At 39.0% G+C, this 27,508-nt stretch overlaps 6 protein-coding genes across 10 annotated transcripts; 2 read left to right on the top strand and 4 right to left on the bottom strand.

The window, feature by feature from the left end:
- Positions 1 to 5,859: 5,859 nt before the first annotated feature.
- Positions 5,860 to 8,721, top strand: LOC113775423 (protein ALUMINUM SENSITIVE 3). The gene is made up of 3 exons (XM_027320291.1): positions 5,860 to 6,265; positions 7,473 to 7,718; positions 7,964 to 8,721. Exons 1-3 carry the CDS (start codon positions 6,032 to 6,034, stop codon positions 8,276 to 8,278), a joined length of 795 nt encoding a protein of 264 aa, XP_027176092.1. The 5' UTR covers positions 5,860 to 6,031; the 3' UTR covers positions 8,279 to 8,721.
- Positions 8,722 to 9,103: 382 nt separating this feature from the next.
- Positions 9,104 to 10,264, bottom strand: LOC113776132 (pathogenesis-related protein 1C). The gene has a single exon (XM_027321223.1). It carries the CDS (start codon positions 10,182 to 10,184, stop codon positions 9,540 to 9,542), a length of 645 nt encoding a protein of 214 aa, XP_027177024.1. The 5' UTR covers positions 10,185 to 10,264; the 3' UTR covers positions 9,104 to 9,539.
- Positions 10,265 to 11,011: 747 nt separating this feature from the next.
- Positions 11,012 to 14,107, top strand: LOC113776079. Its single transcript, XM_027321155.1, has 4 exons — positions 11,012 to 11,363; positions 12,106 to 12,278; positions 12,687 to 12,885; positions 13,555 to 14,107. Exons 1-4 carry the CDS (start codon positions 11,282 to 11,284, stop codon positions 13,785 to 13,787), a joined length of 687 nt encoding a protein of 228 aa, XP_027176956.1. The 5' UTR covers positions 11,012 to 11,281; the 3' UTR covers positions 13,788 to 14,107.
- A 1,990-nt stretch (positions 14,108 to 16,097) lies between these two features.
- Positions 16,098 to 17,632, bottom strand: LOC113775186. Of its 3 annotated transcripts, none has more exons than XM_027319956.1 (5): positions 17,287 to 17,632; positions 17,110 to 17,188; positions 16,934 to 17,021; positions 16,712 to 16,818; positions 16,098 to 16,480 (listed from the first exon to the last, which is right to left on the bottom strand). In XM_027319956.1, exons 1-4 carry the CDS (start codon positions 17,587 to 17,589, stop codon positions 16,728 to 16,730), a joined length of 561 nt encoding a protein of 186 aa, XP_027175757.1. In that variant the 5' UTR covers positions 17,590 to 17,632; the 3' UTR covers positions 16,098 to 16,480; positions 16,712 to 16,727. The 3 variants fall into 3 exon arrangements, with proteins under 3 accessions (XP_027175757.1, XP_027175756.1, XP_027175755.1); XM_027319955.1 differs by having other exon boundaries at positions 16,721 to 16,818; XM_027319954.1 differs by having other exon boundaries at positions 16,458 to 16,818.
- A 1,133-nt stretch (positions 17,633 to 18,765) lies between these two features.
- LOC113774948 (serine/arginine-rich splicing factor RS2Z33) lies at positions 18,766 to 23,346 on the bottom strand. Of its 3 annotated transcripts, none has more exons than XM_027319614.1 (7): positions 23,245 to 23,346; positions 22,152 to 22,267; positions 21,144 to 21,183; positions 20,923 to 21,018; positions 20,501 to 20,697; positions 19,864 to 19,959; positions 18,766 to 19,403 (listed from the first exon to the last, which is right to left on the bottom strand). In XM_027319614.1, exons 2-7 carry the CDS (start codon positions 22,259 to 22,261, stop codon positions 19,031 to 19,033), a joined length of 912 nt encoding a protein of 303 aa, XP_027175415.1. In that variant the 5' UTR covers positions 22,262 to 22,267; positions 23,245 to 23,346; the 3' UTR covers positions 18,766 to 19,030. The 3 variants fall into 3 exon arrangements, with proteins under 3 accessions (XP_027175415.1, XP_027175416.1, XP_027175417.1); XM_027319615.1 differs by having other exon boundaries at positions 19,864 to 19,947; XM_027319616.1 differs by lacking the exon at positions 23,245 to 23,346 and having other exon boundaries at positions 21,144 to 21,420; positions 22,152 to 22,238.
- Positions 23,347 to 24,692: 1,346 nt separating this feature from the next.
- LOC113776289 (ABC transporter G family member 6) lies at positions 24,693 to 26,948 on the bottom strand. Its single transcript, XM_027321415.1, has one exon. The coding sequence runs from the start codon at positions 26,946 to 26,948 to the stop codon at positions 24,693 to 24,695; it is 2,256 nt and encodes a 751-aa protein (XP_027177216.1).
- Between the last annotated feature and the right edge of the window lie 560 nt (positions 26,949 to 27,508).

Here is a 27,508-nt window from a genome sequence, read left to right as displayed (position 1 = left end):
ACTCTTAATCCTTATTAAATTGGAAAAGTCGTCATGACCACGGTTTCAAACAGGAAAGTCCTACCAGTACTAGTAGTGCTAATTAATTACGCGTATCGTACCTCGGATTGGATTTAATTCCGAGAAAATAATATATTTAAATTAAAAAGAATATTTGAAATAATTTATGATTTTTTTCTAATGATTGTCTAGTGAGTCTCGTCATATATTTAGATTGCTCTTAGATTTACCATGCAAATAAGTACAATTAGAATCATTACCATTTTCTTCCAAGTGATCAGACTCTTTCCCAGATTAATTACATTTTTCCAAAAAAAAAACATAGAAATTTCACTTAACGCGTACTATTAATTTATACACCTTTCAGAGAGCATTTTCATGAAATGACCTCGCCAAATCACCAAAATTACGTCCTCTTTGAACTATAGGTCGAAAGTCCGAACTTCGCCTACAATAAAAACAATAAATTAAATAAGGTATTAGAACATCCACTTGATCTAATGTAATCGAGTTTATATACTTACTAATCCTTTACACAGTCTCTTTAAACTCTTCCTCTCTATAGAATAGGATAAATTTTACCATTGCAGAAAAAAAAAGGGAAAAAGAAAGGGGGGGGGGGGGGGTTATGTCCAGGTGCGATCTTCAATCACCCCGCCCCAGTCCATGCATTGCTTATCACGAAAGTTACACACTACTACTTGGGCTTGTCGCAACTAGCCCGGCCTATATGTATTTTTGAATCAATTATAACTGCCAATCCTGTTTTATGATACTATTTTAATGAACCACCAAGTGTTAAAGACAGTTTATTAGTTGACATCTGTGATGTAGCATATATTTTTTTTTTGAAGTACATTGCGAATAATTTCTTCTCAACAAAACCAACATAATCTACTCGTCTTAAGTAAATTGGCTATTAAAAGATATTTAAAATTCTCTTCAAACAATAAGTCAGGAATTCAAATCTCACACTCTACAATTAAAAAAATTCAAAAAGCTATGAATGTTACTCTAGATGGGTCTGTTGTTTTCTCTGTAATCCATTATACAATCTAACAGGATAGGATAAACATGCCCGGTCTCAATCTCTTGCAGCTTAGCGGGGAGATTTGCATCATTATTGATATTCACGGGACTGTGTTTGCCATGCTAAAATACATCTTGAGAGTAATTAGAATGCCAAAAAAGTCAGAGTTTGGGGGGTCATTAAATGTACTAGGGAAGTGATGCATTGAAAAAACGAACTTGGCAATCATGAACCTGGACAGGTATCTTCTAATCGTGTTGTTAAAACCTAAAACCAAACAATTAGTTCGATCATTGAGTGATAATCCTCTCGGGCCAGGTATGATTGCAGGTACCGACAACTAACTCAAATTCGGCTCCTTTCAGGTTGACACTAGACTGAGTCAGACTCTGGTATTAGGGTTTGTTTTATAACATAAAAAAGTGCTGAATTTGAATTTTTTCAGACATTCAAATATTTCGAGTGTTTGATAAATGAAGATCTATTTGCTGAATTTGTTAAGCAGTGCTGAACCTGTATGTATTTTTTTCAGCACAAGAATCCTAACTGAATACTTAATTCTGATAAGAATCAATAGAATTATTTCAGCTACCTTATCTTATCTACCAAATCTACCCTTGTTTGTTAATTATGTTCAAAATTCTTATCTAATTAAACAATATAATATTCTCTATCTAACGATTTTTAGTTTCCCTTTTCTCCATTTTTAATGACTTTCACATCTTCTTCATACTTCTCATATAATATATTTCATATTTTATATTAATTTGATTTAAAAATAAATATTGTCATTTTCATACCTAACAATTTTAAACTAATTAAATCATAGATTCTATTTCTTTTTTGAATGAAAGGATATAAGGACAAAATTGTCAAATTAAACTTATTAAGCATTCAGCTATAAATATTTATCAAACAGTATAAATAGGTTTAGCATTAAAATTCAGACATTCATATATTTTTTTAAGTACTTAAAATTTAGCAAATTAATTGTTTCAGTATTCAGATTTCAGAATTCAGATTCAGTTTTATCAAACGGAACCTTAGTCACATTAATTACTCAGTACCAAACAATGCCTATGTAATCCTTCTTGGAATCCAAACTATAGAATTACCCAATGTCAAGTAAAAACCTAGATTATCAAATAAAAAGTTAAGCACAACAAATAAAGTGGTTACTAAAGTTTTGGCGTTTTTCATTTTGTTGGTTCAAATGAGAAGAAAATTTTCAGTGCAAAATTTTTTTACCAGGAAAATAATTACTTTTTTTGTCGTTATTTTCTGGTGCTTGGTTGAGATTTCTAAAATATTTTCCTATTCTAAAATATTCTCTTCCGTCACGGAAAAGTCATCTTCCTTAACACGTAGATAATTCCTGCTGCGCATAACCATGATTCGTTAATTTAAAAAAGCAAACATTCCATGTGAACCAGGTCTAGGTCCCCACTAGTAGACCATTGGACCACATATTTTAGCGAATTTTTTAAACCAAAATTCTTTCTCTTCCAACAAACCTTTTAACCATGCTACTATGAGACCGTCTGCTCTTTGTTTTGGTCCTTAAAATTGAAATTCCGACAACGGATCTCAAAGTTAAAACTTTGAAAGCACCAAGCATTTTGGGAAGCTTCTCCCTTTGCATCATAGAAGCACCAAGTTGAAACTTTGAAAATCAAATGTTAAGAATCAAAGAAAAAAATCCAGACATCGTACAAGTTGCAACTTGAGAAATAAAAAGTTGCTCATCCAAGACCCAAAAAATAGAAAACAAACAAAATGAGCAGAAGTTCCTCAGCCAGAAATTTAAAAAGAACCAAAAAAAAAAAACACAAAAGTCAGATTAGATTTGCTCCATCCACAAATTCCTATACTCAAAAACTTCTAGTCTTCATAGATTTTTTTTTTTTTTTTGGGAACACTTCATCCTTTGAGCCGTGAGAGAGCAAGATTGCTTAATTGATGGGATCATGGACTCGTTGGTTTTGCTTGTTCCGGGGAATAGACTTAATTACTGGATGACTTTCTTTATGTTTTCATCTTGGCTGCATCTCTGATCAGATCTAAACGAAAAGCCGCCTTGATATTATGCCCAATCACGCACACAGCCTTAAAGGAAAATCAGAGAGATGTTTCTTTACCACTCAATCTCTCATCCTCTATTCTTAACTTTAATCTTCAAAACTCTCAACCCTCTTTTTTTATCGCTATGAATTTAGCCTACCCATGTGAATTTGAAAAAGAAAATTTTCTCGACCCAAGTTAAGGTATGTAAGTCATATCTTAGGCTCTATTTGGGGATTCTTCATTTTTTGAACAATAAATTTTTCATATATAATATTACAATAATACACAATAAAAAATAATTCAAAAATCATCACATCCATAAAGTATATAAAAAATAACTCCAACTATACAAAAATAAAATAAAATAAAATGTATACCATTTTTTTTTCTCCATCTATCACCTTCACCTACCACCACCATCGCCGCCTACCACCCCCTCCCTCCTTTCTCCTTCCCCTCCCCTCCTCCCTTCCCCCTTCCCACCACAACCTCACCTCTTCCCCCTCCCTCTCCCCAAGCTATACGCAACTAGGTTGGGAAGGGGGGAGGAGAGGAGGGGGGTTGTGGCTGGAAAAGGAAAGGGAGGAGGAGGAAGAGAGAGGATGAAGGAGAATGAAGGAAGTAGGAAAGGGGAGCTTCGAATCCTCTGTCCTCAAAGTAGTTTCTGTTCCCTATGTCTCTTATTTGTGCAGTTACCATGTGTCTCTAACCTTTTGTTAAACCAAATTTAAATAAATCGATAATAATCGGTTTACAAGTTTACTCAAAATCAATTAAAACAGATAACTCAAAACTTTTTTAAATTTTCTTTTTAACAAAAAAGAGTCTTGTTGATTTGGAGTAAAAAATAAAGAAGAGTTTTAGTTGATTTCTATGTTTATGATCAACAAGACTCTTGTTTGTTAAAAAGAAAATAAAAAAAGTTATGAGTTATCTGTTTTAATTGATTTTGAGTAAACTTATAAACCGATTATTATCGATTTATTTGAATTTGGGTTAACAAAAGACTAGAGACACGTGGCAGTTATACAAATAAGGGATAGAGGGGACAGAGACTACTTTGGGGACAGAGAATTCGAAGCCGGAAAGGGGAGGAGGAGAGAGGGGTTGTGGCGGTGGTGGGCGACGATGATGAGTGGTTGTGTTAATTTTTGAAAAATATATTAAAAAAATTTTCAATTTTAAAAATATCCTAAAATATATTTCAAAAACACCACAAAAAACATTTACAAAAAATTTTTTCATATACATTGTTATAGTAAAATATTTTAAAAATAATCCAAAAAATAGTTAATTCAAATGGAGCCTTAATTTTTTAGAATGATAAAATGCAATGCAGAGACGTGGTTATTTCTAGCCCATGGGGTCTATGGCCACGCCAGTGGACCAGATCTACGTAAGTATTTGCCTTCCATTAAAACACAAAAGCAGAATTTGACATGTTATAAGTTGAAGGAAGAATGCAATTCTCTTTGAGGCTTAGGATCAAGGCACATTTGAGAAGACAGAAAAGAAAAGTCACGATTCCATGTAAATTTTTTTTTTGATATCATAAACATATTATCTGACCCATTTTTTTATATTTATAATTATCTATTTATCTCACATACATCGTATCACAAAAAATGTTATAGTAATTTATCCAAATAACATTCTATCCAAACACACATGCTTGAAGAAAAGATGTCCCAATTGTTGCCAAATTTCAGCGTATGAAGTCGCCTGCGAATTCACTGGCATAGAAAATAGTTAATACCATCCGACTCTGGCTTCTTAAGATTTCATTTGTTGGCTCGGGGAAGTTACCAGCACACACTGCCCTCAGTTTGATTTCTAAGCTAGCTTCTTAAGTTCACAGATGCCGTCGTAAGTGGACGCGTTGGTTTAGGAAAATAACTTCAGTAACTCTTCTGAAAGGGAAGCTGTTTTCCAATATTAATGAAGGAAAACTTTTTGCATGGTAAAATGTTTGAGTAAATCTTACATACATTGATAGTGCATATACTATCACAGTTGGATGCATGTCATATAAGCAAAATTTGAATTATAATTTTAAATTTAGATGAATTATCATGGATCTAATGGTGATAATGTATATACGGTCAATGTATAAACAATTAATCCAAAATGTTTTTATAGGCTCTTATGCAAGCAAACATATAAAGGAAGCGAGGGAAAATCTCTTGTACTCCCTCCGTTCAATTTGTTTGTTATGTTTGAGGAATTCAAAATTTTAAAATCAGTGATTTGATTATGATTTTTGTGGTTATCTTTTTAATTTTATTTTTACAAGTTCAAAATTTAAATTTGACCGATAAGATGCATATGATATGATTAAAGAAAGGGACCATATTTAAAGAATGGATTAAAAAACATTTTAATTTTTTCAATATGATAAACTTTTGTAAACATTTCAAAATAAAAAAATACGAGACTTTCAATAATTTTAGTCCAAACAAACGGACCAAAGTAGCAGCCAAAGAGCACCTCCTCAAGTCCTCCCACGTCTGCAATGGAGGAAGAATTGGAGATTCGATGATCGATCTCTTTCAAGTGGTAGACCCCACAATCTGCAATGGTGCCCAAAAGTCGATGAGATCGCTTAAAAATTACTACTAAAATCGAAGTAGGCCAGGGATTCCGTATGCGTTCGTACTCGTGCGTACATTCCTTCCTTTCTAAAGCCCGAACCACTTATAAATCGTCAAATAGAAGCGCCACGGGATTGTCTCAAAACTTTTTCTCCATCAGGGGGAGGTCTTTACTAAACTACATCTGTACCATATCATATCAACCCCACTATAACATTCACTCTCCACAACATGATGATGATACTATATAAACAGCTGGATATTTGAGACCTCAAGTCCTCCGTCCTAGTCTCCTTTCTTGTTGGCAGGTTTATTATCTTCAGTATTCTAGTTTTCTTGAATCAGTATGGACTGGGAATGGCTGAAGGAGTTCGCAAGGGGTATGATCAAACCAGTTGCCGCTCTGGCCGTGGTGCTGATGGCCATGCTCTTGTCCTATTTGCAGAGGCTGGGATTGGAGGGAGAAATGATTTATTCAATCTTCAGGTCTTTTCTTCAGCTATCCATCATTGGCTTTGTTCTTCAGTTCATCTTCAATCAGAGCAGCAGCATCTGGATTGTTGTCGCCTATCTTTTCATGGTACATGATCCATCTCATCCCGTCTTCAGTTTCTTGATCCGACTCTCACGGATGAAATAATGACACCAGAAGAAAAAAAAAACAAAACAAAACTTGCATGTTAGCTAATTTTGGATTCACTGCGTACAGGGGACTTTTACTGCTATCATTAAACCAATGATCTAACGTTGGCTGTCTTCTTCTTCTTCTTCTTTTCCATCAACCCTATATTTCTTGTCTTGTTCTGTTTTCTTTTTCCCCAGTTCCACAAACCAATTCGGGAAAACTTGCATTATTCAGCATCTTTTACGCATGCTAAGTCACAGAGAATTATATTACTAAATTTCTGTCTTAATCTGTCGGTCCTGTTCTTTTTCCATTTTTTTTTTATTGTTCGGAAGTAGACTAATCTTTTCGGCAGTGCCAGTTGTTAATTAGTTAATACATAATGTTACACGCAATCATGTACCTGTTCAAAGAACCAATGCATTCACCTTTCTGAGAAGATTATATATAGACACAATTGAACAAGCAAGATTCTGAGATCCTGAAAAAGTAAGCTCGATTTGTTTTGAAGCCCACCATAGTAATACGCCGAATGTTGCTTCCATAATAATAGCATCAGCACTGCGTTTCTTTCTTCCCCCCATCAATTTCATAACTTTTTTGTCAACTGCCCTGTTTGGCGTCACTTCCGACTCTAAAGCCAGATTAAATTGAGAATTTTAAAGCTGCTCATTGGATTAATTAATCCAGGAGTTATTCAATCTACGACAGCACAGACCTATAAAAGAATTTCTTAATGCGTATCCAACTTACAAGAATGTTTACGAGACAGATAAAACTCTGGCCTAGTCCGTGGTACTTGCATAAAATCAAACCTGAAGGAAGCAACACCGAGCTTACTAAAATGCTTTATTGAAACTTAAAATACCCCAAGAAATCCCAATTGTATTTTAAAATGATTGTGTTGGAAATGCTTATAGGCCGCCAGAAATTTTGGTTGCCTAACTCAGTCTGGGCTTGTTGCAGATTCTTTAACATGATAATGATGTAATGGCATTAACCCCTTCTGCCTTTTAACATCCATCAAGGGTGGCCTTGACTTTTCAATTAGGTTTAACAAATTTCTTCCTTGCTCTGTTTCTCAAGTATGATCGGGTAAATTTTTTAAGGTTTCTGACATCGGCCTTGGACTTAGTATTAGTAATATTTTTTACTGCTGCAGGTATCTGTTGCTGGTTACACTGCTGGTCAGCGGGCTAAACATGTACCCCGTGGCAAGTACGTGGCAGGAGCGTCCATCTTAGCAGGAACAGCTGTGACAATGTTCTTACTGATTCTGTTGAATGTTTTCCCTTTCACCCCACGGTATATCATCCCTGTTGCAGGAATGATGGTTGGCAATGCCATGACTGTCACTGGGGTTACGATGAAAAGACTCCGGGATGACATCAAGATACAAATTACCTTGGTAGGTTCCATGATTCCAGCGCCTGCCCCAAATTTGATTGCGAAGTTCCATCAATTTTAATTGGCCACCAGCTATCTCTCAATCTCAACCAGTTGTCGTATCTTTTGTTACACCCCTTTATTTTGTATCTAATTATTTTGTGACCGTGATCTGATTCATAAATAAGGGACTTTGACCTTACTTTTGTGTTTGGAATTTTGAATTTCTGCCCTACTGAATAATTAGAAATCCCATGGTTTTGCTAGGTGGAGACAGCATTGGCACTTGGGGCTACTCCCCGTCAGGCGACAATGCAGCAGGTGAAAAGGTCCCTGGTTATTGCCCTTTCTCCAGTGTTAGACAATGCCAAGACTGTAGGTCTTATATCCCTTCCTGGTGCTATGACTGGTCTTATTATGGGAGGAGCTTCACCCTTGGAGGCTATTCAACTGCAGATTGTGGTCATGAACATGCTTATTGGAGCTTCCACTGTTAGCAGTATCATGTCAACCTACATGAGTTGGCCCTCTTTCTTTACAAAAGCTTATCAACTACAGACCAAGGTTTTCATTTCAGATTGAGGTTTCCCTAGTTGAGTTCCAGAGACTACTCCTGTCCGTTCCCAAATTGTGGGAAAGAGGATCCAGGATTAAGTGTCTTGTGATTGCATGCTAGTGGATGTCTAATCTCACCTAGACAAGAAGGCTTTTCACTCAAATATTAGGAAATCGTTTGCTGCTAGCGAACTATCTTTTCATTTGTCTTCTACTTTGGATTTCAGGCTGGTCTGTGTATCCTAGCCCGTCCTCTTTTTTTTTTTTTCTTTTTGGGAGAGGGGGGAGGGGGGTTGTTGATAGAAATCCTAGCCTGTCCTATTTCTTTTTGGATAGAAATCCTAGCCTATCGTATGGCCAAGAGTGACTAATTTGTATTCGAGGTCTGTTGCCGCCCTTTTTAATGAACTACTACGGAGTATAAGTTTGTGGGGGACTGCCTCAGATTCCAATTTTCTTCTTGACAGTAATGGGTTATGCAGCTAAAAGCCATCTACTTAATGGTAGGCCAAGCTCCTATTTTTTCCTGCATATTTACACAGATAGATTAGTGAAGAAGCAGCACTGTTCTTAGATTTTGAATTTCTTGTTCAAAGAACTTGCTCGTTCAATTCTGTTCTCTTTACTGTTGTAAAGCACAGTAGGCATGAAGTGCTACAAGTCCTTAATACCAGAAATATGGAGGGAGAAAAGATCACTATGATTCGCTCGAATTCCCTGTTTATGGTAGTAAAAGAAAATAGTCGATGGAAATGATTTCATAGCAGCAAAACCACCATGAAAAATCATTACATACGTTCTCATGCATGCAATCTGATTCAGAATAAGGTACAAGAAGTTGCAAAAGCTCAATCAAAATTTAAACCTTTCGAAGAAGCCTGACACAGGATAACACTTCAGCATCAGAGAATTCAGTGCATAAACAACTTATCATGTCTAAAAACGGTTACGCGATTGTACCGGATGGAATGAAACGATTGGAAGTACTTCATAGATTTAGGTAAGAAATTGATTGTGATACATTTGCGAGAAACGACAGAGGATCAGAATTCTCACCATCCAAACAGGTCATTGCTGCAAAGCGTATAAGCTAGTTAAAGGGAAAATTTTAGGGAGTATGCATTTCCAGAAACCAGGCGTTGGATTTAAAGGCCCGAAGACACAGAACAATTGCACCAATGAAGAAAAAGTACGAGCCAATACCGTTTGTGATTTGTGAATAAGCTTTGGAACTGTCATCCATTTTTCTTCCAACGAGTTGATGCGACGGCCGATCAAACGAGAAGTCTTATGGTGCACCAGGATTGAATGGGTTGACGCCCACAATATTTCCAGCGGGTTCATAGTTACAGACCACGAGGAGTCCTTTTTCTCCGGCGCAATAGACAGCGGAGCTGCACCCAACCCTCTGGGTAGTTTTCCACACGACGTTAAGGTAATGCCCGCACTCGCATTCATCAGTTTCGAACGGACATTTGCACCGATTGGTTGTGTGGTCGAAGAATCGCTGCTCGCTGAACCATTTTTCCACCACGGACGCAGGAGTAAACTCCTTGTACTGCATCCAGAAAATGTTCTCCCCCAGATGGTTCATGGGAGAGGAATGACTCCTGTAGTTGCAGTCGCTCTGGCGCTCCAACGCCCAAAAATGGGCGGCCAACGTGAGGTTAGGATCCCATTGCAGTGGGGGCATTCCCAAAATCCGCCTCAGATCATTGTGAGCGGTGACATATTCTTGCTGCTCCAGGTCGTATGTGGGGATGAAAGGCACCGGCAATGGATGGGTAACGTTTGCCGGGAACGGTCCCGCGTGCCTCTTTCTCAGTTTATGTCTTGGGGTGGAATGAAACACCCGGGCCTGAGCGGCGGAGAGGATGATTCCATGAACCAAGGCTATCAAGAGCAAGGCAGCAAGAATTTTGGGTCTTGACATTTGCAATTGATGATATCTCTAGTTTTATGTCTTGGGGGAAATTTCTTGATTGAGACCCTGATCTTTGTTGCCTTGAGAAATCTCTCAGGCCGTCCCCCGTGACGCGAGAGCAAACGCGAAAACAAGGAGGAATAATTAATCACGGACGAAATAAAACGCTTAGCTGATTTTTTTATTTTTATTTTTATTATTTTTGCCTATAAAAATAGTAGTAACATCATGATTTGAAACGAGGGACACCATCGACCTTGTTGGTGATGGACCAATCTTTTGGTTAGCGTCACATGATAACACAACCCATTATGAGACGTAAAGGCAGTATTATGACCACATTTTGAATTATTATTCGAGGTTTAGGGTACTCAAATGTAATGGAGAGTATATCATATTTTACATTCGGAATGTCGACAGTTGACTTGTTTCCGGTGAGGTTTGCAAATTGAACAGCTTAGAACTGCCTGCCGGAAGGGTCAATGGCCACCCCTCCTTCACGCTTCACTGGTCAACGAGTGTAGCGTAGTTTTAGCTCATCCACCAGGCGCCGGGAGGACGGGAGCAACAGCTTCAAATTGGGCTCTATAGCTTCTCCGGCTGTCGGTAAATACAAAAGGCCCGCAAAAAAAGAATTTATAAGACCCACTGATGATAGCTACAGAGGTTGGGCTAGCACCAGGCCCTGAGTGCGAGGTGGTAATTGGGCCTTCATATCGAAGCTGTGGTTTGGAAAGTCCAAACAGGGTTAAGTGGGTGGGCAAATCCAACAAAATCGCCATGCTCCAACTAACCAACCAACCAACCAACGACCGTTGAATAACCTGCGGGGGCGCGAATCGGTCTCAAGTTCTCTCTCTCCGTCCTCCTCCTCCTCTTCTCGAGTCTTGACTTGATCTCTCATCAACAAGCTTCCAGAAACCTCTGCTCTACGGCGTCGTTGAACTCTTGTCACCTCCGTCTTCGTCACCGGACCGATTAGAAGTAGAAGCGTACTGCTGACGCTGATTTATACCCTTGATATTTTGCTCTTCGGAAATCCTTATCAGGCGATTACAGAAGGACGAAGATAAAATTAGTGAGCAGGAAAGGAGAAATTCTTGCAGATGCATCTTCGATTAAATCGTTTTAGGGCTCATTTCACCGTCGTCCTCCTTTGCTCTATATTTCTTCTGATTTGGTTTCCAGGTATTTTTCTTCACAAGATTCAGCTTTCTAAACTTGCTTAGTCATCAGATTAAAACCTCGGGTTTTTTGCTCTCCGGAAACTGCACCATGAAGCCAGCATGTATCGGGTTCTTTTTTACAGAACCAACTTTATATCGGTTGACGAATCATGAGTGGGTGGTAGAATTCTTATAAAAAATAGTTGATTCTTCTCCCTGTTAATTTGTCAACTAACTACTGACAGAGGTGAGATGCAAATTTGTATATTTATTTACGGCTAGAAGGAATGTTTTTTATTCGTTTTATGCATTAAAAGGTATATACCATGCAATTGCTTTTGGTGCTTCTATTTAAAATCATTTCAAAATTAAGGAATACCTGAAACAACGTGTAATTAAAGTAAAGTTCATGGCCATGCAAAGGAATGATAAAAAGCAGTTCTAGTAAATATTTTGCTGGTTGATGGTCTTAGTTACAAGGTAGGAAAGTGCTCTGTTTTGTGGGATGATGCCATTTGCAGTTTATGGTGGATTACTCAATTTCGTTAATCAACTCTCTTTTTGTTAGTGTTATTACAAGATTTAGAAGAACTCCTCTCTTAATCGGATGTTTTTGCTTTATTTTTTTTTTAATATGGTAATTTACATTCATTCCTTGTTTAAGAATGCCTACAGTGTGCTGATTTCTCTGGCCAGATATGATAGCTTCTGGTCACAGCAAACTTTTTGTCACTGCATAATGTGGTAATGTTTCTACTTTGCAGAGTCTATAGCAGGCGCAGTTGTTACACTTGATTCCATTGAAATATACAAAACCCATGAGTTACTCAAGGAACCTACTGTTTACTTCCAATGTAAGGGAGAGAACAGGACATTTTTGCCTGATGTCAAGAAAAAGAATGTCTTATATTCCTTCAAAGGCCAGGAATCTTGGCAGGTTTGTGATGACTTGAGTTATAATTTTGTAGAACTGATCAAGTTTTGAGGACAACTTTTGGCTCTGAGTTTTGTTGACTTGTTAAGCTCTGAATGAGTAGTTGTGGTTGGCCTAATGTGCCTCGGATTCATAAAATAGCAACATTATTAATATCTGTCCTTGTCCTCCCACTAACTGGATGTAGAAGTCTCTTACGTTTTTAGTGCACCTGCAAAGAGCGCAATTTTTAGTCAAGGAAGACTGTTCCTTTTGTTTTCTACATTTAATTTTTATAGATCCTTATATCTGGTAGTAGACCTCCTAAATTTTTGTTTTTCCTTCAATAGTTGACTCATTTACTTTACACCTATTACACGTAGTTTATTGCAATCCCGAAATGGTTCATTTCTTGTCTTGTGATGTTATCAGCCTTTAACAGAACTTACGGAGAAAAAATGCAAGCGGTGTGGGGTTTATGAGCATGACAGCTTTACATCAAATGACGTATTTGATGAATGGGAGTTCTGTGCTTCTGATTTTACAAGATCTGACGGTAAATATGTTCATATGAAAGAGAAGGAATTCAATGCTACTTTCTTGTGCCCAGAATGCGTTCCCCTTGGAAATGGCAAGCATCTTATTTTGTTTCCTCTTCCCTTATTTTCTGCAGTTTCCTAGACTAGTATCTATGCCGTATTTCTGAAGTTTTTTCAACAGAGATGAATTTGTTTGTTATTTTCTCTGAAAGAGTTCAAATTTTATATGTGCATTTTAAAGTTAGAAGAGACCTTGAAATCTATTCAAGCTCCTCGTCCCGTCATAATGTAGGTTGTGGGAAGGAGAAATTGATATCTTGGACTTGGAGTGGTCATTATGGAATGTTTGTGATAGCCTCTTCATGGAAAAGATATGACTCGTTATGGAGTGAGTTGCAATTTAGTATTTGACTTGTATAGTTAAAGCACTGAGAATAACCGTACTAGTTCTGCAGTATAAATTTAGTATGGAAGGGAATTCCATTAGATGGGTTTCTTGGATTTTGTTATAATCATCTGTGATGGCATTTCATTGCAAGGTAAAGACTGTGTTAGACGTATATGCTGCTCTAGTGAATATTAATTTGAGGATGTAAAATGTGTCTTTCAGGCTGTAGGCTATGTTTTCTCTAAGGAATGCATAATTCGTCGGCATGCTTAGATGCGTTTGAACATAAAAATTTGCCAAAAAATCTGACCATTTCTCATTCAACCTTATGTTTTGGCTGATACTTCGTTCATTGTAACGCTTGTTGTATCAGCTTCAGAACATTCCTCTGCAGCACATAACAGGGAGAAGGGAATGCACTGGGTACTTGTAGTTTTGATCAGTGCTTCAGTTGGAGTGGTAGCGATTCTTGCAATGGTAGCTGCATACAAGTATTGGCAAAAGAGAAGGAAGCAGCAAGAGCAGGCTCGGTTCCTCAAACTGTTTGAGGAGGGCGATGAAATTGAGGATGAATTGGGTATTGGTCCTCTTAGCCATGTAATATAAATAAATATTAAAGGCTAATTATTTTTCCAGTTATCTGTGAAATCATCTTTGTAAATGTATCATTTTGGAGAAATATCATCTTGATTTGTACAGAACTGTTAGCTGCAGGTAAGAAGCTAGTAAGACGGTAGGCGTGTATATTTGTTTCTGAAAATCTGAGTGCATTCAACGGCGGCGGGAATAAAATCAATTTTGGACTACTGATACAGTGTATTCGATATATAAAATCACCTCTTGCTCTCGTCCATTACCACTCTCTGTAAATCAAGTGATTTCCGTTTACGGCTGAGTAAGAATGGAAGACATATACTTCTTGTAAACAGCAGCAGGCGTCAAGCAGAATCTCTCCATATTCTCTTCAGAGAGCAGCAATATATTTATTTTTTACTAGTACATTTCGTCAGAACAACATGCCATTGATGTTCACAAAAATATAGCAGCTGGAGTTGGGAAAGCAACCCCATGAAACCCCCAACATGAAAGACAAACAGTAGATGTCATGTTCAGTGAGCAAAGAACAAGGTAAACAGGAAATTAGTAATGACTTGGCACGGCTGGGCTTTCCCGTTCTGGATGGACGAGGCAAGGCCAATGATCAAAGACACTCTCCCAAAGTTTCGTTTCACTCCAGCAATCATCGTATACAGGTTGAGGGTCTTTCCAGCTATGGTCCTGATAAAATTCATTGATCCCAACAGCTAACCCAAAATCCAAGCTGGGCCATTGATGATCACTAAGAGCCTGCTTCACGTCTTCGTTGGAACTGTGGTAATCGCCATCTTCGTCTCCATCTGTGTATGCGCTGTCTGCTTTCTTCAGGCCGTCCTTGTATGGCTCATAGACTGTATTTTTGTAGTCTTGCAGGGCTACGTCCCAGCATCCAGCAAAATAGTAGGACTCATACTCGTCAAGCCAATCACTCCTGCCTTTGCAAGGCAACTGGATTTGGTCATTGCCCTCATGGTTAGAATACCAGGATCCAGTAAGAAAACCATTCTCGGCTTCCTCGTGTACCGGAAATTTTGATTCATATTCCTGTAGTTGATAGTGAAGAGGCTCTCCATAGGGACCAGCCCTGCTGTCGCTGCTATCCAACCAATTAAGATGATAATACTCACAATTACTGGATTCAGGCTCATCTAGCACATAATCTAAGAAGTGCATCTTCTGTACGTGGAAGATACAATCTCCAAGCAGTTATTAGGGCTGCGCCAGTCCCGCAGACCTTGGTATGGTAGAGGCTGTGCAGTCATTTATAGCATATTCTATCACAAAGGGGTTCGTGCATTAAAAAAATTTTTTTTTTAAAAAAAAATTTCAAGGGAATGATCAGATTCGGTTTCAGTACACAAATGAAGGGTTCTGTTTAAAGTGAAAAGGGCTATGAATATAATCGGTATCTTGAATTGATGGAGAAAGGGACTGAAACGGTGAATGGATAGAAACTGCATCTTATGCTATTCCCTTGTATAAATCTTTGAGCATTCACTGTATTAAAGGTGTTGGTAAAGGCAGAGGTATGAGATTCGTATGGCCGTCCAACAAAGCTCCGAAGCTCTGCGATCAATTTCATTGCCCTTAAAAGGCAACTAACTGATAATGAGTGTTGTTAGTATACATATCAAGATTCCAATCAGCAAGACTAGTAGGGGAGCCTCAATTTCATGTTGGCTTGAAAGTTCTAGTGCTACACATCTGCAGTGAACCACCCAGTATTGTATTATGAGTGCAAAAGTAGTAATTGACTTAAATATCTCCAGAATTTATGCGTTGATAAAAGTTTCAGTAACTTTTCTCTTTTGCACTTTTAGGTTGACAAGATAGAAAGTAGCCAACATCTTCCTTCAAGTGATTTACCTGAAAAAGTTAGGAGGGACTCAAAATTTGTTACCTTTCACATTATTCAACCAAGTGAAATTTCGAAGTCTCTTGTAATGAGTAACAAGTGAAAGTATCTCATGATTTTTTCTAAAAATGTTTCAGTATAGCCAAAGAAGGGATCAACCGATCAAATATCTATCACTGATTAAACAAAAGGTCCGCATGGTACGCGGCCACCCTTGTGCTGCGCAACTTTCATAGCTTTCTTCGCGGGGACACATTTTAATGTATTATTACAAAATTCTTTATGTTCTGGTGAAAATTTCAAATGCTACTTTGCAGATTTCACACTACGGAAAAATTAGTGCGTGTGTGTGTGTGTGTAAAATTTCAATTTTATAATTTAAAAGTTCAAGGTTTAGGGCTAGGAAAAAGCAAGCATGAGGGCAAGCAGATTAGTGGTATTGTCAGATTGAAACCTGACGTGATTATTCATCAAATATGATATTTATAAGATATGGATTAGAAAGGATTCATATCAGAAAACCCTCCATCTGCAACTTCAAAGAGTAATAATCTCATAACTAGACACATGCATGGGATTGATCCTTGCTTCCAGGCATTATCTACACATTGTCTTTCGATTCTTTCCGGCCGGCACTTCTGTTGCTTTTTCCATTTACCATACCTCTAGCCCACTAGCAAGTCGAAACAGTTTCCGCTTATCATGAAGTACAGAGGATGAAAAATTCCACCTCCCATGCGGCATGTCTCTGCCATAACCATCCATAAGTTACGTCTCCATCCTTTCAGAATATCGTCCTTTTGGGCACACTAAACTTTGACCTAGATGGAAATATCATGCCGTACATCTACAAAAAAGGGAACAAGTAATACACTGATCACTGATGGACATGGACTCGTTATATAAGAATGAGCAGTCTGACCTGTTCCCAGCAACACTGAGAAATCATAACTAGACAACATATACTTGAGACTTCAGCACTAAGAACTACCAGAAGCTCTGAAAGGCATCATTTTATGGTACACCACGAATAACCTCTCACAACGGAGAAAGGGTAATCTAAAAAATTCAGGCACACCTAACCAAACTGATCACTATGAGCTCGTCTCCCATATGGCATGTTTGAAATTATTCAGCTCCTCCGACTTTGATCCATATATAGCTTTAATTGTGTCTATGCAGCAACTGAAATCGAGACCAAATTAAAAAAAAAAAAGGAAGAAGGTTTAACTCTTGCACAATCGTCATTGGACTTGTACATAGCCATAAAAGCAAGAGGAAATGGGATGTCGTTACAAACCTGCAAGCCTCCTTATTGAACTTTTTCTTGTCAATTCCGTATAATGTCTGGAAAATATCAGGCTCCACCCGACAAAAGTAAGGACGGTCTGTAGAAAATAATCAAGACGAGTATTTTGCTGAAAAAGCAGCTAAATCAAATCAAGCCCCTCAAATGAAAAATTCATACAAACCCACCGGCATAAATGGAACACTTTCTCGTAGTCTTCTCGTAATGTATGCACCAGCCATCTGGTCCTATCAAGCTCTTATATTGCTGAAAGACAGCTCATCTAATTAGCCAAATTCATTAATTATAAAAATGGCCAAACTACTTGAGCAAAACATTAATTATATCAAGAGTAGAAAAGAGACCTGAATGTCGGAAGGGTCATCAAAAATCTCCTCAGGGGAGGGGAAAGTCGGACCTTTATTGAGCTTGCAGCAAGCACCGCAATTCTGGATACATCGCCAGAGGGGTTCTCTCTTTTTGTTACCGAACCCGAGCCCAAGACCGAGGTTGCTGCTGTTTGTAGCAGAAATATCAATGGATTCGGCGGGTTTCTGGCCGTGGTTAATGAATTTCTGGGTCTCAGTTTCTGGCTTCAGGCGTGGCTTATTGTCCGCCGACCGGACGGCGTTGAAAGACGGGAGAGCCACCATGCCAGTGCGCGACATGTCTTTGGATGCCACTCCTGCTTTAAATTACCACTTATTATTAGATAACATTAGATACAAATCGACCTTAAAATGATATGACTGGGCTGCAAAGTTGGCAATGTAATGAGCCCGCGTCATTGCATCCTCTTTCTTTGGGCCCGATTTAGATTGTTAAAGTTCCATCCAAAAAGCTGCACCTTGCGAGGGCCATTCCATTTAGTTCAACAGATTAAGCACAGTTATCAAAAAATTGACGAATTAATACCATCTACGCGAACATCTCTATCTTCAACAGATTAAAATGATGCTTTGGCATTCAGCTCGTATCCCTTTTTTTCCCTTCTTTTTTGAATGCTTGTAAGCTTCCTAAGGTTTGATTTTCTCAGACCGTATTGCTGAACAATGCGATGATTGTGAGATTTATTTACGAGAAACTAGCGACATGGAATTTGTCACATAGAGAATGGGAAGGAAAAAATGTTGCAGCGCCAAATGACACGTATGTAATACTGTAACTTCACTCTACTTCCTTCATTGCTCAATTTACATTTTTCTTCTTCAAATAGTATTATTTCCTCCCTCTAGAGAAGTTGACCACCACATTGATTGTGAGGAGAGAAATTAAGGGTTCAAACTTACCTTCCATCCGATATATGAAATTTGTTCTAAATTCATACGGATGCGTCGTACATCCATCTAATCTGATGATAATTCAATCCTCGTTAGACTAGACTAGATATACCGTTATATCAAAAAAAAAAATAGTACTAGTTCCTTTCCTTGCATATTTAATCCAAATGACATGAATGTACCTTTACTTTTTCTTTCCTTTACTTTCCACCCGGAGCGCATCTTTCCTTTTCCGTCATTCCAAACGGTGCCCGAATCTAAGCCCAGTTTGTAAAACCCGTACTGGCACATTTAGATTGGTCATTTCACCAGCTTCGAGTTCGACCGCTTCTCCAGTTTCCTTTGACACAGATTCAATCGACGAAGATGATACGAGTTTCCAGAGAACCAGCTTCCCATTTTTTTCCTGTCCTGAACTTCAGAATCGAAATGATTCACGCTGCAGGTCCACGCCACTATTGTTTTTACACAGGTAGTTTGCATAGTCCACCGATTGCAATATTCGTACAGGATCTTCCCGGAAACAACAAATATCTGCTCGCGAGGAATCTGAGGATATCATGCTAACAGAAAGCGAGATAAAACATAAGACCTGCTGCATACCACTGTAAGAGAACAAGGTAGCCCATTTCTAGCAAGTTATTACACTCCACCACTAATACACAACAGTAACATATAATCAAATCCTGCTCCTCAAGCCAAAACCTATGCAATCTACTGTAACATTATGATGCAATATCATAAAAATTCTCAAAACTAGAAAAAAGGCCACAGATCAACCCCACTTGATGCATATTCTTGACCTGAAAACACTCGGTAAGCCAAGTTTTCATGGTGACTCGCTGCCTCTTGGAGTGTTTTGTTCATCATTATCACCAACAGGGCTCCTCTCATCCCTCAGGCTAGGGCTGCGGCTGTGACCATTTGCTTCAACAGGGCTATTATCATACCTCCTATCATAGCCCACAGGGCTTTTGCTCCTTTCAATAGGGCTTTGACTGTTCTCATCTTGCTTGTTCACCAATCTCTCTTTCTCAATAAGAGGACTCTCTCTAGCCCTCATATCGGCTTCATCAGGTGTTAAGCTACGCTTCCTTGATCTGGAAGGAGCCTTCTTAAGATCAGGGCTACTGTATGGAGATCTAGATCTCCGATCCTCACGCTCAAGAACTCGCCCTCTAACTGGAGGTGATCTTGACCGGCTGGCAATATATACAAAGATTCAATTAGAAACTAATACTTCAGAATGCTAGCAATGTTTGTAACATGCAGAATTAGAAGACAAACAAGCAAGCAATTCAAGGAGGGTGGAAGTCTCAAGGATTTATGAATCAGAAATCACATAAGAGCTGGTCACAAGATGGTTGGTGCTTAAAAGTGGTTAAGCTCGCCTCTCTCGCCTTTCCTGAGCATAGGCCTAAATCAGACAGTGAGCCTAGTGAAAGGTTGATGGAGCACCCAAAGCTTACTAATTTTAATCTTACTGCAATGTATCTGATTCACAAAACTAGTTACAAAATAGTCAGATAAAGCTATTCTATATAACACAGTAGAGTTGACCATGAGTCGAGTCTAAAGTGAGGTACTTGCAACCGAGCTCGTGCTAAAATGTTGACATTTGAATCACATTAACAACATGCTAAGATTAAGCTCATGGCTAACCTGTAGCTGCGACTGCGGCTATAGCTTGGACTGCGACCTTTGCCACGGCGAGGAGTTCGTGATCTCACTGGTGATCTTGAATAACTACGACCACGTCTAAAGCAACATTATTGCATGAGCAACTAGATGAAAAGCAATATAACGACACCAGAAAATTATTGAGAAAATTGGATAGGAGAAAGTCCAAAGAGTGTACACAAGAACACACTATATTGCGGTGATCACAGGGATACTCTCAACACGAAGATACACATGCATGTACTGATATTGCACAAATATTAGGGATTTTAACCCTATGATGCAATAAAACAATAACAATAAGCTCATCTTTTACTTCTTTCCTCTTATAAATGCTACAAGCCAATCAACTTCAACAAAGACAATAAACAAGACTAACAATCTTAATAAATGTCTTCTGATGGCTCTTTATCTAAAACATGCAAAGGACTATGCTAAGCTTGCAGGCACTTGGAAAAAACACCAAATATCTAAAATAGGGAGTGTTTCAAATTCTTCTAGCAAAAAGGAGTTCTGCTTGATCATTGTGAGCAAAACCCAATAAAATCAAAAAACAACTGCTACAAAATAAGACGAGACATATAACTTTTAACGGACATAGCTGTTCAAATACAAGTACCTCAGCTTCTTAGGACTATTCTTGCAGTTTCTTTCTATATGACCTCTTTCCCCACAGCGATAACACTTGTTCTTCCAGTCGCCAGCTTTGCAATCTCTGGCCCAGTGACCATCAAGACCACAATTGAAGCAGCGTCCAGACCCAGGAGGAGGACCTCTGCCAAGATATTCACGAACACCACCAGGACCACGCGGCACCTATTCCCAAGTTGAGCATAACCAGGAAAAGTTTGGTTAGGTTTGTCACACCAGTTTATCATCTAAATAACTGAAAAAACTTCAGAAAGGCCTCCTGGAACTGTATGGCAGGAATTCAATCTAGCAATTGGAGATAATTTGTAGGTATATGACATGGAACCATATCTCTCTAATCTTAATAAAGAAAGGCCCCAAAAAGGTATTTCTTCTTCAGCGACTACTTACTCCTTTTGCAAGTTCGACTATGATACGCCGCCCATCAACTTCTCGACCGTTTAAACTATATATTGCATCATCAGCATCCCTTGGATCACTAAAATCCTATGCAACAAAAATGATGAAACAAAAAAGAAGAGATTTGTGCAATTGGAGAACTTGAGCTTTAAGCAGAAAAGCAAATATCTTCATATGTATATAAGTAACAACAAAAAATGGAAGAAGCATACCACAAAAGCAAAGTCTTGCTTCATATCCACGTCTCGTACTCTGCGGAAATTGTTGCCAGAAACAGTAAGGCCATCATTACTTACTTAAGTACTGGAAGTGCATGAAACTTGTCCTTCAAGACGAACTAAACACCATTTTGAGATTGTTGCCAATGCCATAAAAATACGCAAAGACACAACAGAAAGAATCTCCAAAGTCTCCTAACACTCGGCAAGAATTTCCACCAAGGCCACCCACTCACCATTTGACCTTCAGGCCAGGCAAAAGTCGAGTAACCTTCAACAAGATCATTCAAGTTAATCTCAAACGCACCTGGGGATCCAAGGTTCCTTCATAGATAATATGATGTATGAGATACCAAGCAACACAGATGCTTGGGAAGTAACCGAATCTCCCATATGCAAATGGAGGACTTAATCCCACAAGCTAGATTAACTAACCACTGGTCTGATCACATTTGTGCATTTCCGGAAAATTTAAAGGTAAAAATGTCTAAGTGAACAGGTTTTGAAAATCTGAAAAGAAAAAGAAAAAGAAGAAAAAAAGAAGAGGAACTTAATTCGACCATCAACTAAAAATTTCACTGCAAAGGTCCCAGCCTCAGGGTAATCTGTGTCCAGGATGTGAAATTCTTTACGAAACCCCAAGATTTCGATCTTCAGGTTTCAACTCCGCATCTATTGAAGTTCAGAGTTTTCAACAACAATTGAACTTCAAACTTTAACAGGAAAAGCACGGAATTAGAGTTTCTGTTATCTATTATTATTAACTTTTCAATATTAAATTTCAATGGAAAGTTAATATTGTTGGTGGCATTTGTGGTTATCGTCCAAGTACACTGATAAAACATTGAGCTTGCTAGACAGACAGATATAATCCTACATAACAGCCAAGTATGCAATCACTTACTCAGAAGCATCATTTGGCACAACAATTAGCAAGAAGCAACACCTTTAACCGTAGGAAGGCAAGTTAAACTACACATGAAAATACATATACATATATACCTCCCATATCTGCTGAAGAGATGCTCCAAGTCTCGAGAACGAGTCCTTGAAGACAGGTGACCGACATAGAGACGAGTGGTATTCCCATATCGATCATCGTAACGAGGCATTTTCAACTGCACTTTCAGGGGAAAAAATGAAATTATTTGGTAACTTCAAAAGAAAAGGAATAAGTAACTAGAAAACTAATACCATGACAGTCAGCTCACAACCAAGACTAGTGAGCGAATACCACGCAACAGTTATAAGCTAAGCAGTGCCAAAAGTCTGGTTTAGTACCTCAGTAGTTCGTATTGGGGATACCACAATGCTTATTACATCCCAATATTATCTTTGGCAGATATAATGATGGTAGAAATCAAAAAGAGATGGAACCAAAGCAATAATAAGAAGAGACAAGTGCAACGAAGATATTTATCACCAGGGAAAACATCCAATTCTGTTCTGAGTACTGGTAATTCACTAATCATAGCTATAAAACCAACCAAAAAAGAACATGGAAGGCCAGTCCTCAACCAATTTCGTCCCCCATTCTACCTGATGGACAAGGCCACCAAAATATGCATAAACCCCTTAAATTTGCTAGTCAGCGGAGTTATTACTCGAGCATATTTCATTTCTAGCTACCCAAATTCATAGCTTTAATTTCAATTCCAGAATCAGAAGATGTAAAACAAAACCAAGAAAGATGCCAGATTCGATTGAGTATAAAAATTTAAGGCAAATACTGTACTGATTCATTCACATCAAAGAGACTCAAACTTCAATTGTCAACGTAAAGAAGAGAGTTAATAATCCTATAAGCGGCACAGAAATCTTTAGGAGCTACTGCTTAACGAGATTCCAATCCCAAACCTAATAGATTTACCCTATTTAGTGCGTTTGCGTGTTCAACAAGATCTGACAACAACCCATACTCGCATAATTATAACTGTGACAGCCATAGTTCAGCAAATAATCAAAGAAATTGCACAAAGAATCAGAAAATTGGAGAACACGCATGAATTACACTATGCCACGAGTCCACATGAAAATTCCCGACGAAAATTTTATACAATTATGTAGGTAAATAACAGAATCAAGAGAAGATTACCTAACAGTAAAAATCGCCCAACTGCTATTTCCGGAGTCAGCCCTAGCAAGTCTTGCGTACGAACAGAGTGAAAATTCATCAACACCATCGGTATGTTTATATTAGACGGAACCGACGAATATGAGCGGTGTGGATGCCGTCTCGTGGATCCAAGAGTCAGTAGAGACCAACAATTTGGGCCAGGCTTTGTTTGAGCGCTCATGAAGTTTAGGGAGCCCATATCTGCTCTTTTAAGCTGTAAGATATTTTGAGATGCTGTCAAACTCAGGTGGCCTTACATGAAGGCCCTTAACTTTTGCTTAGTCAAAGAATTGTCCCTTCATCGTAATGAACTAATGATTTTTGTCAAAAAAAAAAATAATGATGATGTAGATGATATTGAACAAAATACTAAAAAACAAAACAACATAACAATTTGCATGAAAAATTTTTGCTTGCATTATAAATATATTTTTAATACACCTTTTTTATCTTTTCAACAAGCATTTTTTTAAAATACATCATATCACAAAAATGTTATAATAATTATTTTAAATAATATTTCCAATAGACTCCTATCCAAATACGCTCATTTGCTGACCAAAAAGAAAGGAAAACTGAAGAAACTATTTGGTAAGAGTGGTCATATGGCTAAGGGAAAATGATGGATTAGGTGATTTGAAAAGAGAAATGTAAATAAAAGATTCTGAATTCGAGTTTTCATATGAAATGAAAAAAGAGTTGTCATAGGGCTAGTTCTGTAAAACTCCGAACTTTCTAGTTTCCCGTACTAAAACCAAATTAGTTCTTCCAAAAAAACTGTTTTTTTCGTGGAGAAATAATTATTTCTTCTTGGCTAATCCAGTTGGAAAATATTTATAAGAAACTCACAAGGGGATCCTAAGGGTTAAAGGTAATGTCGCTAGACCAAAAAAAAAAAAAAAAATCATCATTATGTGAAATTAGAGTGTAAGTTCTATATATCTCGCGCCTTCTTGATTTTGATAAAGAAAAATATATATATTGTTCTGACGTTTCATTAGTTGTATGTTTATAGAAATTCCAACCACACTTAGTTTATAAAAATAATTATGTCGTGTGGAACCTTAAATTTCCTTCCAAAGTGGATGGGACTATAAGAGCGGCAGCAAGTTCAACACTTTATTTAACCTTTGTGGCTTATTCACGAAATAATCTACAAGTACCATCTGGTGGCGGCTAGGCACAACGATCAAAACATCGTATGAGCGGTTCACCCACTCAAGCGATGGGTGGATTTACACGTAATGACAAAAGAACTGGTGCAGATTTAAGATTCCGACGCCACAATCAACTACTACGTACCATACAACCATCTGAGGGAAAGGGAAATAAAAAGATTGAAAAAAATTAGACAAAACCAACACTAAGCCCAGAAAAAAAAAGCATGCATGCAGCCGCCAATTATTGTGGACGGACGGTTACTTTCTTCACCTCCTTTTGTTTTTGCTTCCAATTAACAAGGCAAAGTAAAAAAGGACTCTGAAGAAAAATCCCCATGCAATTGTGACCCAAAAGCTAGGCCATTTGCCGAGATCAGTGACCCCAGTCTGGTGCAGTATATCTGAGGCTGTTGTCAAGCATGTCGAGCGCGTAATGTTCACGTGCAATGTATCGCTCATGGACTTCAACAGCTTCAGCTTCATTGAATCAGGGACATCCCTCAGGGGTGAGGCATCGAACACCTGAACCCCCCTCACAAAACATTTGGTCGGGTCACTGAACTCATTTTGTAGCACGCCCTGGTAGGGATACTTCACCAGAGAAGCATAGTGGAACCATATCCAGTAAGGTGGAATCCGATCCCGGCTGATAAAGAACCCGCTGAACAGAAGAAAATAGGCTAGAATTGCGACGACCACGGTGTATCCCACCATGACGTTGTATATCACTCCGGAGAGGAACGTGACAAATGAACTTGCGGCCCAGAATGCCGCCACGGTGAAAAGGAAAAAGAGCAGGAACCCTGATATTCCGCCTGCTAATCCAACAGCCCAGAAGGTTATTGCGGCAAAGGCGATGGAGAGGATTAATATGGACGGGATGGATAGGATAGAGTGGGAAAGGACGTAAGATGAGCGGCGGTAAGCATTGTAAGCCGTCTCTCGCATGAAGATGTGGCGCTGCTGAAGAAAGACTGGAATGGCTTCCGCGCACGTGTAAAATGTTGTGGACATGGCAAAGGCAAAGAAGCCTAATCTCTCTTGGATGCCTCTAGGGGAACTATCTAGCTTGCGGAAGATAGTGGCTAGAATGAATCCCGTCACGATAACAGCACCCAACCGAACTCCGAAGAGCTCCGGAGCTCTTATAGAGTTTAAGATTGATCTTTTGGCAATAACTATCATCTCACTCCAAAACGGATTCGCAAACCGGGGTACTGATGCCAGACTAGCGTCGTTGCTTGTTGCTCCGGAGACTAATTTCCCCTTGGAAATGCTTGAACTAATGGCATCTATGAGTGATGGGGTGGCTGTTCCATTCCCCATATAGGTGTTACTAGGATTCCTGTTCTCCCTGAGTTGCCATGACTTGTTGAAATCAACCAAAGTTTTAGTCCCCCCGGAGGTACCTTCACGCTCGCGAACCAGATCAAGGACAAACTCGGTCCTGTCTTCGTTTGGTGGAATAGGGTGACCGAATTCAGCAAAGAATTGCGGAAGACTAGCTGGAGCGCCGCTAAACACCGTCTGGCCACGTGAAAGGAAAATCAAACGGTCCAGAACGTTGAGAATTCTATAGCTGGGTTGGTGAATTGACATGATCACAATGCTTCCGCTCCTGGCAATCCTTTGCAAGACCTTCACCACCATATAGGCACTGGTAGAGTCAAGCCCCGAGGTGGGCTCGTCAAGAAACAACAGCACAGGGTCATGAATTATGTCAATCCCGATGGAAACGCGGCGTCGTTCTCCACCCGAAACTCCTCTGTGGCCTTCATCTCCAATAACAGTCTTGGCCGCGCTTCTGAGGCCTAGTTGTTCGATCAGTGCTTGAACTCTTGCCATCTTCCTAGACTTGGATAAAGACCGTGGAAGCCGGAACTCAGCCGAGAACATGAGGGTCTCTTCCACGGTTAACATGGGAAACAAGAGGTCATCTTGCATGACATATGCCGACATGATCTTGAGAAGCCTGGACTCCAGAACTTCGCCGTTTAAGGTGATTGTCCCTTTGAGACTCTCTCGTGCTATGCGATCCGCCAGAGCATCAATCAAAGTTGATTTTCCAGATCCACTGGCTCCGAGTACAGCCAAAATCTCACCTTCCCTGGCCTCGCCGGATATGTTATTCAACAGGATCTTCATGTTAGTTTGACTGTCGACCCCGACGTCCGCTGGCACATCTGGTGAGGAAGTCCTCCTCCTGAGGAATCCGGGCAGTAGCATTTCGCGGCGGACTTTCACGCTGTAACTGAGGTCGCGAAAGGAAAGAACAAAAGGAAATGGAGTAGTGGTAGTGTTGGGAGAGGGATCTTGATCAAGTTCAAAAACATGGGCGTGGTCAGAAGAAGTGCTTCCCTGATCACTGGTAGAATGTTCTACTCGCCGCAGTAGCTCGCCGAGCGTAGGCGATACATGATGCCTGGGTCTTCGGCTGTATTCTCGGAGCTCCATGGCCTGTCTCGGGCCCAAAAATGGAAGGTCACTGGCAGTGGACACGTTATCACCCCCGGAAGAAGACATGATCGTTGGGATCGACTTCGGTTCGGTTATGTATATAGGCACTTGTGGCACTGAATTGAAAATTCTCTGCGAGCTGGAAAGGCCAGCAGTGGGGAAATCCTTTTGGAAAATTTCCAAAAGTTTGGTTTGATCAATTCACGTTGTATCAAATCAAAGGAATAAAGCATGCACGTTGGCTAGATTTGGGTGGCTTCATTCTCTGTGAAGCTAGCAATGTTTTTGTGTGTGTGAAATTTTGGTTTGTACAATGATAAGAATAATTAAGGGGGTACGGTTTCGTGTGGTTATAAGTTTTGACAGTTTAAAGTATGGTCAGTAGGTAAGAAGTTGCACTGCCTTCCACTGGTTCTATCTACGCAGTGTGACAGCCAAGTCTGCTTGCATTTTCCATGTTAATTGTGAGACAAGAAGAACCTTACGTCATGGTTTAATTTTTGCTACGTTACAATTCTACAGTGAGGCTAACACGAGATGGCTTAATTCGTGAGAATGAATCACACTTTTCCAAACAAGATCATTCAACCAGCATTCTTAGTATTATGGCCTGAAGAGAAGAGAAC

The sequence above is a fragment of the Coffea eugenioides genome, chromosome 6 (assembly GCF_003713205.1).
Source record: "Coffea eugenioides isolate CCC68of chromosome 6, Ceug_1.0, whole genome shotgun sequence".
NCBI classification, from domain to species: Eukaryota; Viridiplantae; Streptophyta; class Magnoliopsida; order Gentianales; family Rubiaceae; genus Coffea; species Coffea eugenioides.
Note: the sequence above shows the minus strand (reverse complement) of the source record. Positions and strands in the feature narration are given on the sequence as shown.

What these genes read in the sequence shown, in the direction of transcription:
- LOC113775423 (XM_027320291.1), top strand. Translation starts at nt 6,032, where the DNA reads ATGGACTGGGAATGGCTGAAGGAGTTCGCAAGGGGTATGATCAAACCA. An exon ending in TTGTCGCCTATCTTTTCATG is followed by an intron (nt 6,266 to 7,472) that starts GTACATGATCCA and finishes TTACTGCTGCAG; the next exon opens with GTATCTGTTGCTGGTTACAC. An exon ending in TCAAGATACAAATTACCTTG is followed by an intron (nt 7,719 to 7,963) that starts GTAGGTTCCATG and finishes TGGTTTTGCTAG; the next exon opens with GTGGAGACAGCATTGGCACT.
- LOC113776079 (XM_027321155.1), top strand. Translation starts at nt 11,282, where the DNA reads ATGCATCTTCGATTAAATCGTTTTAGGGCTCATTTCACCGTCGTCCTC. An exon ending in TCTTCTGATTTGGTTTCCAG is followed by an intron (nt 11,364 to 12,105) that starts GTATTTTTCTTC and finishes TCTACTTTGCAG; the next exon opens with AGTCTATAGCAGGCGCAGTT. An exon ending in AAGGCCAGGAATCTTGGCAG is followed by an intron (nt 12,279 to 12,686) that starts GTTTGTGATGAC and finishes TGATGTTATCAG; the next exon opens with CCTTTAACAGAACTTACGGA.
- LOC113774948 (XM_027319614.1), bottom strand. Translation starts at nt 22,261, where the DNA reads ATGCCTCGTTACGATGATCGATATGGGAATACCACTCGTCTCTATGTC. An exon ending in CTCTTCAGCAGATATGGGAG is followed by an intron (nt 21,184 to 22,151) that starts GTATATATGTAT and finishes CAATTTCCGCAG; the next exon opens with AGTACGAGACGTGGATATGA. An exon ending in AGCAAGACTTTGCTTTTGTG is followed by an intron (nt 21,019 to 21,143) that starts GTATGCTTCTTC and finishes TTTGTTGCATAG; the next exon opens with GATTTTAGTGATCCAAGGGA.
- LOC113776289 (XM_027321415.1), bottom strand. Translation starts at nt 26,948, where the DNA reads ATGTCTTCTTCCGGGGGTGATAACGTGTCCACTGCCAGTGACCTTCCA.
- LOC113775186 (XM_027319956.1), bottom strand. Translation starts at nt 17,589, where the DNA reads ATGTCGCGCACTGGCATGGTGGCTCTCCCGTCTTTCAACGCCGTCCGG. An exon ending in ATGACCCTTCCGACATTCAG is followed by an intron (nt 17,189 to 17,286) that starts GTCTCTTTTCTA and finishes GCTGTCTTTCAG; the next exon opens with CAATATAAGAGCTTGATAGG. An exon ending in TTCAATAAGGAGGCTTGCAG is followed by an intron (nt 16,819 to 16,933) that starts GTTTGTAACGAC and finishes TCTCGATTTCAG; the next exon opens with TTGCTGCATAGACACAATTA.
- LOC113776132 (XM_027321223.1), bottom strand. Translation starts at nt 10,184, where the DNA reads ATGTCAAGACCCAAAATTCTTGCTGCCTTGCTCTTGATAGCCTTGGTT.